At 39.6% G+C, this 13,802-nt stretch overlaps 1 protein-coding gene across 5 annotated transcripts in view; it reads right to left on the minus strand.

Annotated features, from left to right (window-relative positions):
- Positions 1 to 13,802, minus strand: part of LOC126263086 (hydroxylysine kinase) — a 217,112-nt gene that overhangs the window by 46,691 nt on the left and 156,619 nt on the right. For all 5 annotated transcript variants that reach the window (XM_049960083.1, XM_049960085.1, XM_049960084.1 and 2 more), the window contains one exon: positions 3,118 to 3,236. In XM_049960083.1, the coding sequence (XP_049816040.1) occupies positions 3,118 to 3,236 (119 nt within the window). The remainder of the gene's footprint in view (positions 1 to 3,117; positions 3,237 to 13,802) is intronic.

Consider the following 13,802-nt stretch of genomic DNA (forward strand, 5'->3'; position numbering starts at 1 on the left):
AGCCTTCAATGACTACCATAGCAGAATGCTGCAAATGGTCTATCAAAAATCCAAAAATTGTGGTCATATGTAAGTTGTTAGTGGAAACAAAGTTACTGTCCAGCCAGTCATGGACAAGACAGGAACTGAAATTTAGAGCAGGAAAACTAAAACAGAAATGCTTAACTCCATTTTCAAATGTTCCTTTACAAAGGAAAACCCAGGAGTACACCAAGTTAGTTTTCACCTGATACACAAAATTAATGTAAAATGTCCCTGACGTCTATTTTTTGTAGAATCTTAGAAGGTATTCTGAGTTCAAACATATTGAAGTAGCTCAGACAGAATGACCACTTCAATGGCAACCAGCATGGATTGGGAAAACATCAATCATATGAAACCTGACTCACTCTTTTTTCACATGGCATCCAGAAAGCCGTGGAACAACAAAGTCACATAGATGCAGTATTGCTCATTTTCCAAAAATCATTTGACTTGTTACAAAATCTATGCTTATTATCAAAAGTATGTTTGTATGGAACATCAAGTGAAATTTGTCACTGGATTGAGGATTTTTTTTGGGTGGGATGCAGCAAGTTATCTTGGGTGGAGGGACATTAACAAATGTAGGAGTAACTTAAGTAAGTTGCTGATTGTATTGTATATTAATGACCTTGCAAACATTATTAATAGTAGTCTTGGATTCCTGCAGATGATTCAGTTATCTATCATGAACTCTGAAAGTAGCTGCACAGTTATTCAGCTAAATATTGATAAGATTTCAAAGTGGCACAAAGTGAAGTAACCTACTCTAAATAGTTAGAAAAATAAAATTGTGCAGTTGTGAATATTAAAATTTTCCCGGTGAACTGAGTGTTCAAACAAATTTCGGGCTTGCAGCCGGTCATCGTTCAATACCTTGCACGATATTTCAACTGGGAACCTGCCAGTCATTTTTAAGTGAGCCATCACAGACTGGTGAAAATGTCCTCCATTCCACAGTATATAGCGCACTGTAACTATTCTGTGCATGCATTGAAAACTTGATAGATGGACCACACTGCATGCCAGCAGCACCCTCCCAGGTGGAATAGCAGAACTTAGTCATCCTCTGCGTTTCTGTTTGCGGCGGCCGTTGGCGCACTCTGTCGTCTTTGATTTGAGCAAAATGGTTAAAGAACTTAAAACTTGAATGACGACAGAATGCACCAACAGCCGCTGCAAACAGCAATGCAGAGGACAACTGAGTTCCGCTATTCCATCAGGGAGGGCACTGCTGGCGGGCAGTGTGGTCCATCTATCAAGTTCTCGACACATGCACAGAATAGTTAAAGTGCGCTATATACTGCAGAACAGAGGAAGTTTTTGCCAATCTGCGATGGCTCACCTGAAGATGACTGGCAGGTGCCCAGTCGAAATATTGTATGAGGTATTGAACGATGACCGGCTGCAAGCCCGAAATTTGTTTGAACAATCAATTCACTGGTAAAATTTTAAAATTCACATCAGATGCCTTTACGGGGAGGAGATGGCCTAACAGATCCGAATTTTCAAGAAGCTGCATGATAAAAGAGCAAAGCTTTTAAGTTCTTTAACCTTTTTGCTCAAATCGAAGATGACAGAGTGCACCAACGGCCATGGCAAAGAGCAACACAGAGGACGACTGAGTTCTGCTATTCCACCATGGAGGGTGCTGCTGGCAGGCAGTGTGGTCCATCTATCAAGTTTTCGATGCATGTGCACAATAGTTACAGTGCACTATATACTGCAGAACGGAGGACATTTTTGCCAGTCTGCGACAGCTCATCTGAAGATGACTGGCAGGTGCCCAGTTGAAATATCATGCGAGGTATTGAACAATGACCGGCTGCAAGCCCAAAATTTGTTTTAACAATAAATTAGTGCACTTCACAAAACAAAAATATGTAGTATCCTATGACTCATACATATACCCGATTGTAACAATTTGAGGGACTATGAAATGGAATGCTCATATAGTCTCAGTCATAGGTAAAGCAGGTGGCTGACTGTGGTTTGTTGGTATAAGAGTAGGGAAATGCAGTCTACGAAGGAGACTGCATACAAAACACTCGTGCAACCTATTGTAGAATAATGCTAAAGCATGTGGGACCCTTAGGTATAGGACTGACAGGGCATGTAGGACAGATACAAAGAAGAGCAACATGAATGGTCACATTGTTTGACTCACAGGACAGTGTTTCGACACTTGAAGATAGATGCAAACTATCCTGGGGAAACCTGCCTGCAATGTTTCTACAACCAACTTTAAGCGATGAATGTAGGAAGTGATGGATGTAGAAAGTGCTGAATGCATGTGGCCCTCCCATAAGGATCACAAAGACTAGGTCAGACTAATTGCAGTGCACACAAAGACACATAGACAAGCATTCTTCCCACACACTGTATGTGAATGAAACAGAACATACAGTCAGCCAAGCACTTCTCAGTGGTTTGCAGAGGACATATGTAGATGTATAATTTTTTTCAGATTCATTGAATCTTCATTCTTGTAGAGTTTGTATAATTCATCTGTTCTCTTTGCATAAGTTCTGTATTACCCTTTAAGTAGTAGTATACACAGTTTTTCTTGGTTTTCATAATACTTTTTTTTTCAAACTGACCAACAATTGGTGGATATGAATAACATAGACAAAATCAAAGATATAGTTCCTCTGTGCCCCTGGTATCACAGTGGTACAACATCCTGTTTCTGTCTTATGTGACTATGAAATCACACACTTGCACACAAGACAACAATTGTTTTCATGTCTGAAACAGATAAATCCTAAGTTCTGAATTGTAATGACTCTGAAACTAGTAATTGGATGTTGAAGACTGAAATAATGTTGAATTAATCTCTTTTCAAACTACAGTAGTAGCAGTGGAAATTAATATAGTTCCATTTGAAAAAGCAAAATTGATTTCTCTATAATTAATACAGTTATGAGAAAAGACTATATATGTCATTTAGTGAAGACTTTCTCACAATTCAACTGGGTGAAAACAGAATTACAATATTTTAAATGGTTCCAGAAATATCTGAGTTGAATCACTCTGTGTAATTTATTAATTTTTCTTGAGACATGATTAATTAAATGGCAGGTAGTTTTCACATACCTGCATGGCAAGATCTAGCCGTGCTATGTAATTGCCTGCTTGTTGTAGCAGTTGATTTGTCACTGGTATCTCGTGAAAGAGGGAACCTGGCTGATACTTCAACAATCTCACAGCATGTTCTGAAAATTAAACATGACATATGCTAATTGTCAGTATACATTTGAATTATAGATGTACAGTTTATAACAAATATGAAATGTTGATAGTTAAAGACGGAGTTAGATGAACAATTGAACTAAACGTATTTTTCTTTTGTCTCCCTTCCTGATATCTGCTTTCCTCTCTCTGGAACTTCCCTGCATATATCTGAGAATTGAAGAAACCATTATTTTGTGGAATCAAAATGGAATAAATTGGGAAGAAATATAGATATTAAAACACAATTATTTAGGAAAGTAAAAAACAGGTTCAAGTACAAAGTAATCAAAGTATGTGATAACTTTTGACATTATTGTGTTCTCTTTTACCCATTATAATTGCTCTACAATGAACACAATATTTTGGAAGTATTAATGAAGAGGGGATACATTGGGCTGGTCACATAACCAGAATCTCAGAGAAGAAGTTTGCTTTTATATTACTATTGAAAAGGCCTGAAACCAATAAAAGAAGAGGAAAATGGTGAACGAGGTGGAAATACTACCTTTAAGACAAGACAGAAATGTTAAAGGTGGTCACTAGGCACATGCCACATCTAAAGTCACCAAAGTGTTCTAGTCTTTCTAATTTTGTTCTCCTGTGTCTCTTACATTTCTAGTTACTCATTTCTACTAGACTTAGAATGGATTGTGCAACTGGAAGTATATACACTGTTTAGTTTCATTATTATTCATATTGTATACATCAATAACTAGTGCATGCATTGTCCATACAATGACACTGTACGTTTTTATCCAAAAAATAAGCCATGTCTGAGAGGAAGTACTGTTTTGGCAAAAAACTCATGAAAACATTTTTTTCAGGACAAAATTTATTTTTACAAGAAAGAGTATTTCTCGAACTATTTCCCTGCATAGTATGCCACCACTGTCCAGATATTTGTTACTGTGGGAAACCAACTTTTGTATGAGCTCTTCATAGAAATATGCTGCCAGTAAAGACAGCCACTGCTGAACACCCTTTTTGCATCATTTTCTGCTTGTTGAGCTCCCTCCCAGAGGTGAAACTGTCAATGCTGTCTGATACTGTGAAACATCAAGAAAATCTTGATGCACATTCAAAACAAAAGAAATGGAACGCTCACTCAAGATATCGAGAAAACCAATTCCCTTGAAGACCTTGCCCCTTCGTCTGGGGTTCAGGCTTGGGGTATATGTTCTACAGTGGAAGTCTTCAACAAACTCCAATCTGACATACAGTAAGAAACTGAGAACCTCCAGTAGTGGAAAAGAAAATTATTAACATACCCCCTTGGTCCCTCTTCTCCAAATTATGTAGTAAACATAATAGATAACACAAAATAAAGGAAAAACAAACATTCACCTGTAGTAGACCAATGCATGATGCACAGAAACTTGTAACAGAAAACAATATTTGCATCAGCTTTTGAGTTCTTGCTCTTTTTCTAGTAAAAGTTCACACATTCACACACAGAGCCCAAACATGCAATCCTGCAGTTGCAGCAAGACTCCCCGTTTATCATCAATTTTTTAGAACAGTTGTCTGTGCAGGTTAATGTGGGGAGAGGGTAGAGAATGATGCATGAGGCAAGGAGGATGTAGTGGGTCAGTGGGACATAGTTGTTTTTGGTAGATAATCCAGTGGTTACACAAAAGCAGTACAAAAGATAAAACATATAAAAGACAGAGGGAGAAGGGAGAGGGAAGGAAGGCAAGGAGAGAAAGGTGGAGATGGAGAGGAAGACAGGAATGGGTGCGGGAAAGAGAGAGGTTTGCCCACATGATGTTTGGGGTGGGGGAGTAGAAGGAAGGGTGGTTGTAGATGTCAGTACACAATCTGGACAGGAAAGTAGAGATGTGAACAGAAGAGAGAAGGGGAAAGGTAAGGTGTGGCAGTAGGAAACAGGTGAGTGGAGATTTAGGCCAGGAGGCTTGCGAGAGTGCAGGGTATACTCAAGAGACAATTCTCACCTGTGTAGTTCAGAGAAACTTGTGCTGGAAGTTAGTATTCAAATGGCTTGTATAGTGAAGGAGCTGCTGAAGTCATTTGTGTTGGTGGTGTGCAGCACGGAAAATCTATAAGATGGTTTTCATCTTATCTCAAAAACAGTCACCAAAGGGTGGTAATACATCAAAAGGGAGAGAAAAGTTGTTCTAGCTGGAAAGAAATACAAGCAGGCATACCCCAGTGCTCGATATTAGGACCACTTCTGTTCTTATATTACATAAATGACATGCCTAGCAAAGTAAATACAGATACAATACTTTACGCAGATGACTCAACTGCTGTAGTCTGCTCCAAAAACACTGAAGAATTAGTATGGACTATGAAACAAACTCTACAAGAACTTTTTTGAACAATGGATAAAAAATAATGCTATGAAATTAAATCTTGAAAAAACTCAAATCATACACTTCAGGACCAAACAAACTACTGAATGTATATCACAAATAGAATATTCAGGTGAAGAACTGACCACAGTTGATTCTGTAAAATTTCTTGGGATAACTTTAAATAAAAACTTGCAATGGACCGACCATGTGGACAGTTTACTGAAGATATTAAATAGTTTATTTAATGCAATGAGGGTACTACACAACTTAACAGATTTAACGGTGAACAAAATTGTATACCACGCGTATTTCATAATATTTATAAGATATGGAATAATTTTTTGGGGTGCTGAGAAGACAAACCTCCTTCAAATCTTCAAACTACAAATAAATAAATAAATAATCAGAGCAATGACAGGAACTAATAGTAGACATTCATGCAAACCACAGTTCGAAAGCCTGGACTTCATGACAATCCCTTCCATCTTCATATATGAAATACTTCTCTTTGAACAGAAAAACTCGCATCTGTTTGAAGGAAATACATTCACACATGACTATGAAACTAAACATAAATTGAAATACATGCCAGCTTGTCACAGACTCACATTATATGAATACTCCATATTACATGGCTCTGAAGATCAGAAATAAGATAAGGTCAATATTTGGGGAATCCACGCTGGAGACCATTGGTACCTACCTAAAAAGCAAATGTTGTTATAGTCTAGAAGAATTTCTAAATGAATAAAAAGCAAATGTTATAGTTTAGAAGAATTCATAAATAGGAATAGGGAGTAAGGATACAAGTACAAATGGTATACTTTCGAAGCCATATAGATACAAAGTATACACATTCACTGTATATTCATGTTTGTACATAGAATTATAGTTTGAATGGCAGTTTGTATTCCATTCAGTACATCCATACTTCATATAGGTGCGTGAAGTCTATGGTAATGATCTGATGAGTTATGAAAAGATTTAAAATATAATGTTGTATTTTTATTATAATAAGCAATGTATGTGTTACGTATTTCCTGTAGTATATGAAATACTGTAACAACTTAGGTTAAAGACTGACAAGTCACCAATGTTCTCAATCAAATGATTGTATGAAAACATGTTATGTGACAGTAAATTATCTTATCTTATCTTATCCCTGAAGCACAGCCTTGTCTGATAGGCAGTGTAGGGATGGGCATTATCATACAGCAGGGTGATTGTGCCCAACAGCATTCCTGGATGTTTTGACTTTATGGCACTCCACAGTTTTTGTAATGCATATTGGTTGTGGTTCCACACTCGATGAACAGATGGCCCCTGCAGTCGAAGGAGGTCACCATGACCTTATCGAAACTTGTGTGAACAGCTTTGGCTAGCAAAATTAAAAGGCATTTGAAAGCAATTGAGACATTCTCAAAAACATTCGAAAAATATCACTGTTTCCAATTGAATCTGAGGCCCCCAGGCTATGTGTGGTCATAGAAGTCCATAAAGAAGATTTTACAGTACGCCCAACTTTTAATGGCAAAAATGGGGTAGGCTACCAATCAGAAAAATTAATCACATTTATTTAAACACATATTACAAACATCTGTCCCAATTCGCAATTGATAATGGCACAATTAATTTCAGACCCGACTAACTTATCAGTATCACTGAATATCAGCATTGCAATCCTACATATCAAGAACATGTACTCTAATATCCTGACCAACCAGATCGTTAGAATGGTGTCTAATAATTTATACATGTATAGTGGATGATCCATGGAGGAACTTAATAAGAGCCGGCCGCGGTGGTCTAGTGGTTCTAGGCGCTCAGTCCGGAACCGCGTGACTGCTACAGTCGCAGGTTCGAATCCTGCCTCGGGCATGGATGTGTGTAATGTCCTTAGGTTAGTTAGGTTTAAGTAGTTCTAGGGGACTGATGACCACAGATGTTAAGTCCCATAGTGCTCAGAGCCATTTGAACCATTTTGAACTTAATAAGATGCTATGATTGCTTGAGTTGTTGCTCCAGTTCGCCTACTTTAAGTTTGGGGATTGCGCTTACATTCAGAACCAAGGACTATTGATACACCAACCCCCTCCCCTCCCTCCCAGCATATTGCTTAGCAAACATTTACAGGACAAAAATTTGAACATGATTATGTACAACAATACCTGTTACATGGTGAGAAAACTGTAAAAGTTGTTGCCACTGCATAGATGATGTTTTGCTGTTATACATGGGTCTAGAAACTGAGTGTGAGACATTTGTCAGACATTTAAATTCACAGCAAGCAAGCATCTAATTTACCATAGAATATAGTACAGGGGGGTACACTGTCTAGATCTGTTGAGTATGTTGAGGGATAACACTTTCCATTTTGACAGTTTTCGAAAACCTTCAACTACGGACACAGTGATACATCAAACTTCTAATCACCTGCAAAATACAAAAAAGCAGCATTCGAACATGTCTTTGTCACCTAAGACTTTCAAGTGTGAATATAATTTCATCCAATTCACAGGTTTTTCAAATGGTTATAATGAAAACTATCTCAAAAATATTAACAACGAAGTAATAAAAGAGACGCTGCCACATCTAATAATTCTCATAGCTCCTCCACAACTCTGGTACCAATAGATACTCACATCAATGAAGGTAGATACCATTGGATACTGTATTACAGCACATTGTCAGAACAAGAAGGTAGGCAGCTTGTTCAACTGCAGAAGCCCTCTGCTCATTGAGTTTATAGAGCATGCAACCACAGTCAGTGCTCACTGCTATGAAAAAACGTTGCAAAAACTACTCTCTGCCATAAAGTCAAAACACCCAGTAACACTGTCAGACAGAATCATCCTGTAGCACGATAACACCTCTCCATACACTGCCAGTCGGATGAAGGCTATACTTCAGCAGTTTGGCTGGGAAATACTACAACTGCTCATGTACCTGAAATATCAGGGTCAGCAAGCAAAGGTGCCACAGAACTGTAATGTAGTGGATCAGTAGATCCACATGACTGCTGTCATGACAATAGGCATGCTGTACATCTGCAGGCTGAGTGCATCTCTGCACTGTTAACTGGGCAATAACCAGTCAAAGATGGTCATGGGCACACATACTAAGCAGGATGTGCTTGGTATATGTGGAATGAACTGAATTGTGATCTTGCAGTCATTTCAAGAACATCTTAACCTTGGGGATTGTATGACAATAGGTGTATAAAGCCCAAGATGTATTGCCGTATAATAAAGTTTGCTATGGTATCTTAATGGTCATTTTTAATATCATATGTCTAGCCAACACCTAAAAACCACTTGCCTGGTTACTGTTCATTGATGACATTTTCGAGATCTGAACTTGTGAAAGGGACAACCTTTGCTCTTTCCTCAACACCTACTCCCAGATCCACTTCGCCTGGCCCTTCTCGGCTCAATGAACCACCTTCCATAGATGTCAATCTCCAGTTCTCAGATGGCTCCACAAATACATATGTTCACATGAAATGAACCAACCACCAATAGCACCACCACTTCGAGAGCTGTTATCAGTTCCACGTCAACAAGTCTCTTCCTTGCAACCTCACCACCTGTGCATGCCACATCTGCAGTGCAAAGCAGGGGTTGTTGAAATGTACTGATCAGTTTAACAGATCCTTTATTGACAGACAATCCTTTACACCTCATCCATTAACAGGTTTCCCATGCCATATCCTCCTCTGACACTAGCAAACCTGTAACCATCCACTGATCAGCACTCCTCTGATCACCCATTACCACCCTTGCCTTGAAAAGCTCAACCACATCCTTCACCAGGATATTGATTACCTTTTGTCATGCCCTGAGATGAGGGATATCCACCCAAAATCCTATTTTTGTGACTCACCAATCTTTCAAAGTGCTGCCGTGCAGTTACGTGCATCCTCTACATGCGGCGCTGTCTGCCAGCCTTGCAGCAGCAGTGCCACCTAAGCGGCCAGCCAGCCAGCGGCCACTAGACTCAGAGTCAGTTATGATTTGACTGTTAAAGTGTACACATGTCTTACTCTGTTTACTAGATCTGTGACTTTCATATATTGTGTCTTCCTTGAAATATATTTGTTCAACTTGAACTTATAACACCTATCCATGTCACCTAAAGTAATATTCTGCTGCCCATCCAACCTACAATATATCCAAGTGCATCCCTACTCCAATCCTGCTTCTAGTCCTGCACCTCATGCAGCATTCCTTTGTGGTTGACCCAGGCTCAAGATCTGTCCCATACACCCACCCCATAGCTCCTACCACAGTCCAGTCATAGGCCCTCCTGGCCAAGGAAGGTAATGCCATGTGTGAAGTCAGCCAAGTTATATATCAGCTATGCTGTAATTACTGTATGGGATTCTGTGTGGGAGTGACAAGTAACCAACTGTCTACTACATGAATGACCACTGCTATACTGTGACAAAGCATAAACTTGATCATCCAGTTGCTGAACATGATGTGTACCACAGGAAAAATGGCTTTATCAGCTGCTTCACTACACACGCTATTTGGATATATCCTTCTAGCACAATCTCTCTGAGTTAAACAGGTGGGATTCGTCTCTCACAATCCTCCTGGCCTGAACCTCTGCTAACCTGTTTCCCACTGCCTCATCTTACCTTTCCCCTTCTCTCTTCTCTTTCCCCACTCCTTCCCCTTCAAATTATGTATGGCCATCTTCCACCATCTTTTCTCCCTCCCTCTCACATGGACAATCCTCTCCCTTTCTCTCACCTCTCCCCATCTCCTTCTTCATCTCCACCTGCTTCTCCTTTCCTTCTTCCCTCCCCCCTTTCCCTATACCCTCAGAGCTCCTTTCGTCTTCTTGCGCCACCATGAGTCATATTTTGAAAGACTTGTTCCTCATTATCCCACTATGACCTCCTTATCTTATGCACCCTTCACTACCTTCAATCTGCCCAGGCAATTGCTCTCAGCAATAGACAATCAACAATTAGTGAGTGCAGGAGTATGTATTTGGGTATCTGTGTGTGTGAATTTATGTACTGCTCAGCTAAGGTGAGTGATAGCCTTTCTCTTATTTTAAATATTATTCCATCCAGAGGAGTGCTGATCAATGTTTGCTAAAGTTAATGAAAAGGCTGTATGTGTAAGGATAACTGACCATTTTCTTTAACATAATTTGCTATCCTCCCCCTATGAACCATGGACCTAGCAATTGGCGGGGGGGGGGGGGGGGGGGGGGGGGCTTGGGTGCCTCAGCGATACAGATAGCCGTACCGTAGGTGGTAGGTGCAACCACAACGGAGGGGTATCCATTGAGAGGCTAGACAAACATGTGGTTCCTGAAAAGGAGCAGCAGCCTTTTCAGTAGTTGCAGGGTCTGGATGATTGACTGATCTGGCCTTGTAACATTAACGAAAATGGCCTTGCTATGCTGGTACTGTAAACAGCTGAAAACAAGGGGAAACTACAACCATAATTTTTTCCGAGGGCATGCAGCTTTACTGTATGATTAAATGATGATGGTGTCCTCTTGGGTAAAACATTCTGGAGGTAAAATAGTCCCCCATTCGGATCTCCGGGTGGGGACTACTCAGGAGGACGTCGTTATCAGGAGAAAGAAAACTGGTGTTCTACGGATCAGAGTGTAGAATGTCAGATCCCTTAATCGGGCTGGTGGGTTAGAAAATTTAAAAAGGGAAATGGATAGGTTAAAGTTAGATATAGTGGGAATTAGTTAAGTTCGGTGGCAGGAGGAACAAGACTTTTGGTCAGGTGAATACGGGGTTGTAAATACAAAACCAAATAGGGGTATTGCAGGAGTAGGTTTAATAATGAATAAAAAATAGGAGTGCAGGTAAGCTACTAGAAACAGCATAGTGAATGCATTATTGTGGCCAAGATAGACACGAAGCCCACACCTACCGCAGTAGTACTAGTTTATATGCCAACTAGCTCTGCAGATGACGAAGACATTGATGAAATGTATGATGATACAAAAGAATTATTCAGATAGTGAAGGAAGACAAAAATTTAATTGTCATGGGTGACTGGAATTCGATAGTAGGAAAAGGAAGAGAAGTAAATGCAGTAGATGAATATGGAATGGGGGTAAGAAATGAAAGAGGAAGCCGCCTGCTAGAATTCTGTACAGAGTATAACATAATCATAGCTAACACTTGGTTCAAGAATCATTAAAGAAGGCTGTATACATGGAAGAGGCCTGGAGATACTGGAAGGTTTCAGATAGATTATATAATGTTAAGACAGAGATTTAGGAACCAGGTTTTAAACTGTAAGACATTTCCGGGGCAGATGTGGACTCTGACCACAATCTATTGGTTATGAACTGTAGATTGAAACTGAAGAAACTGCAAAAAGGTGGGAATTTAAGAAGATGGGACCTGGATAAACTGAAAGAACCAGAGGTTGTACAGAGTTTCAGGGAGAGCATAAGGGAACAATTGACAGGAATGGGGGAAAGAAGTACAGTAGAAGAAGAATGGGTAGCTCTGATGGATGAAGTAGTGAAGGCAGCAGAGGATCAAGTAGGTAAAAAGACGAGGGCTAGTAGAACTCCTTGGGTAACAGAAGAAATATTGAACTTAATTGACAAAAGGAGAAAATATAAAAATGCAGTAAATGAAGCAGGCAAAAAGGAATACGGACGTCTCAAAAATGAGATTGACAGGAAGTGCAAAATGGCTAAGCAGGGATGGCTAGAGGACAAATGTAAGGATGTAGAGGCTTATCTCATTAGGGGTAAGATAGATACTGCCTACAGGAAAATTAAAGAGACCTTTGGAGGAAAGAGAACCACTTGTATGAATATCAAGAGCTCAGATGGAAATCCAATTCGAAGCAAAGAAGGGAAAGCAGAAAGGTGGAAGGAGTATATAGAGGGTCTATACAAGGGCGATGTACTTGAGGACAATATTATGGAAATGGAAGAGGATGTAAATGAATATGAAATGGGAGATACGATACTGAGTGAAGAGTTTGACAGAGCACTGAAAGACCTAAGTCGAAACAAGGCCCCGGGAGAGACAACATTCCTTTAGAACTACTGACGGCCTTGGGAGAGCCAGTCCTGACAAAACTCTACCATCTGGTGAGCAAGATGTATGAGACAGGCGAAATACACTCAGACTTCAAGAAGAATATAATAATTCCAATCACAAAGAGAGCAGATGTTGACAGATGTGAAAATTACCGAACTATCAGTTTAATAAGTCACAGCTGCAAAATACTAACGCGAATTCTTTACAGACAAATGGAAAAACTGGTAGAAGCCGACCTCGGGTAAGATCAGTTTGGATTACTTAGAAATATTGAAACACGTGAGGCAATACTGACCCTACAACTTATCTTAGAAGGTGGATTAAGGAAGGCAAACCTACGTTTCTAGCATTTGTAGACTTAGAGAAAGCTTTTGACAATGTTGACAGGAATACTCTTCCAAATTCTGAAGGTAGCAGGGGTAAAATATAGGGAGTGAAAGGCTATTTACAATTTGTATAGAAACTAGATGGCAGTTATAAGAGTCAAGGGCCATGAAAGGGAAGCAGTGGTTGGGAAGGGAGTGAGACAGTGTTGTAGCCTCTCCCCGATGTTATTCAATCTGTGTATTGAGCAACCAGTAAAGGAGACAAAAGAAAAATTTGGAGTAGGAATTAAAATCCATGGAGACTAAATAAAAACTTTGAGGTTCACTAATGACATTGTAATTCTGTCAGAGACAGAAAAGGGCTTGGAAGAGCAGTTGAACGGAATGGACAGTGTCTTGAAAGGAGGATATAAGATGAACATCAACAAAAGGAAAATGTGGATAATGGAATGTAGCCGAATTAAGTTAGGTGATTAGGAAGTGGGGGAGCAAAATAACTGATGATGGTTGAAGTAGAGAGGATATAAAATGTAGACTGGCAATGGCAAGGAAACTGTTTCTGAAGAAGGGAAATTTGTTAACTTTCAGTCATTTTTGAAAGTATTTGTATGGTGTGTAGCCATGTATGGAAGTGAGACATGGGCGATAAATAGTTTGGACAAGAAGAGAATAGAAGCTTTCAAAATGTGGAGCTTCAGAAGAATGCTGTAGATGGGTAGATCACATAGATAATGAGGAGGTATTGAACAGAATTGGGGAGAAGATAAATTTGTGGCACAACTTGACTAGAAGAAGGGATCAGTTCATAGGACATGTTCTGAGGCTTCAAGGGTCACCAATTTAGTATTGGAGGGCAGT

The sequence above is a fragment of the Schistocerca nitens genome, chromosome 6, assembly GCF_023898315.1.
Source record: "Schistocerca nitens isolate TAMUIC-IGC-003100 chromosome 6, iqSchNite1.1, whole genome shotgun sequence".
Taxonomy (NCBI): domain Eukaryota; kingdom Metazoa; phylum Arthropoda; class Insecta; order Orthoptera; family Acrididae; genus Schistocerca; species Schistocerca nitens.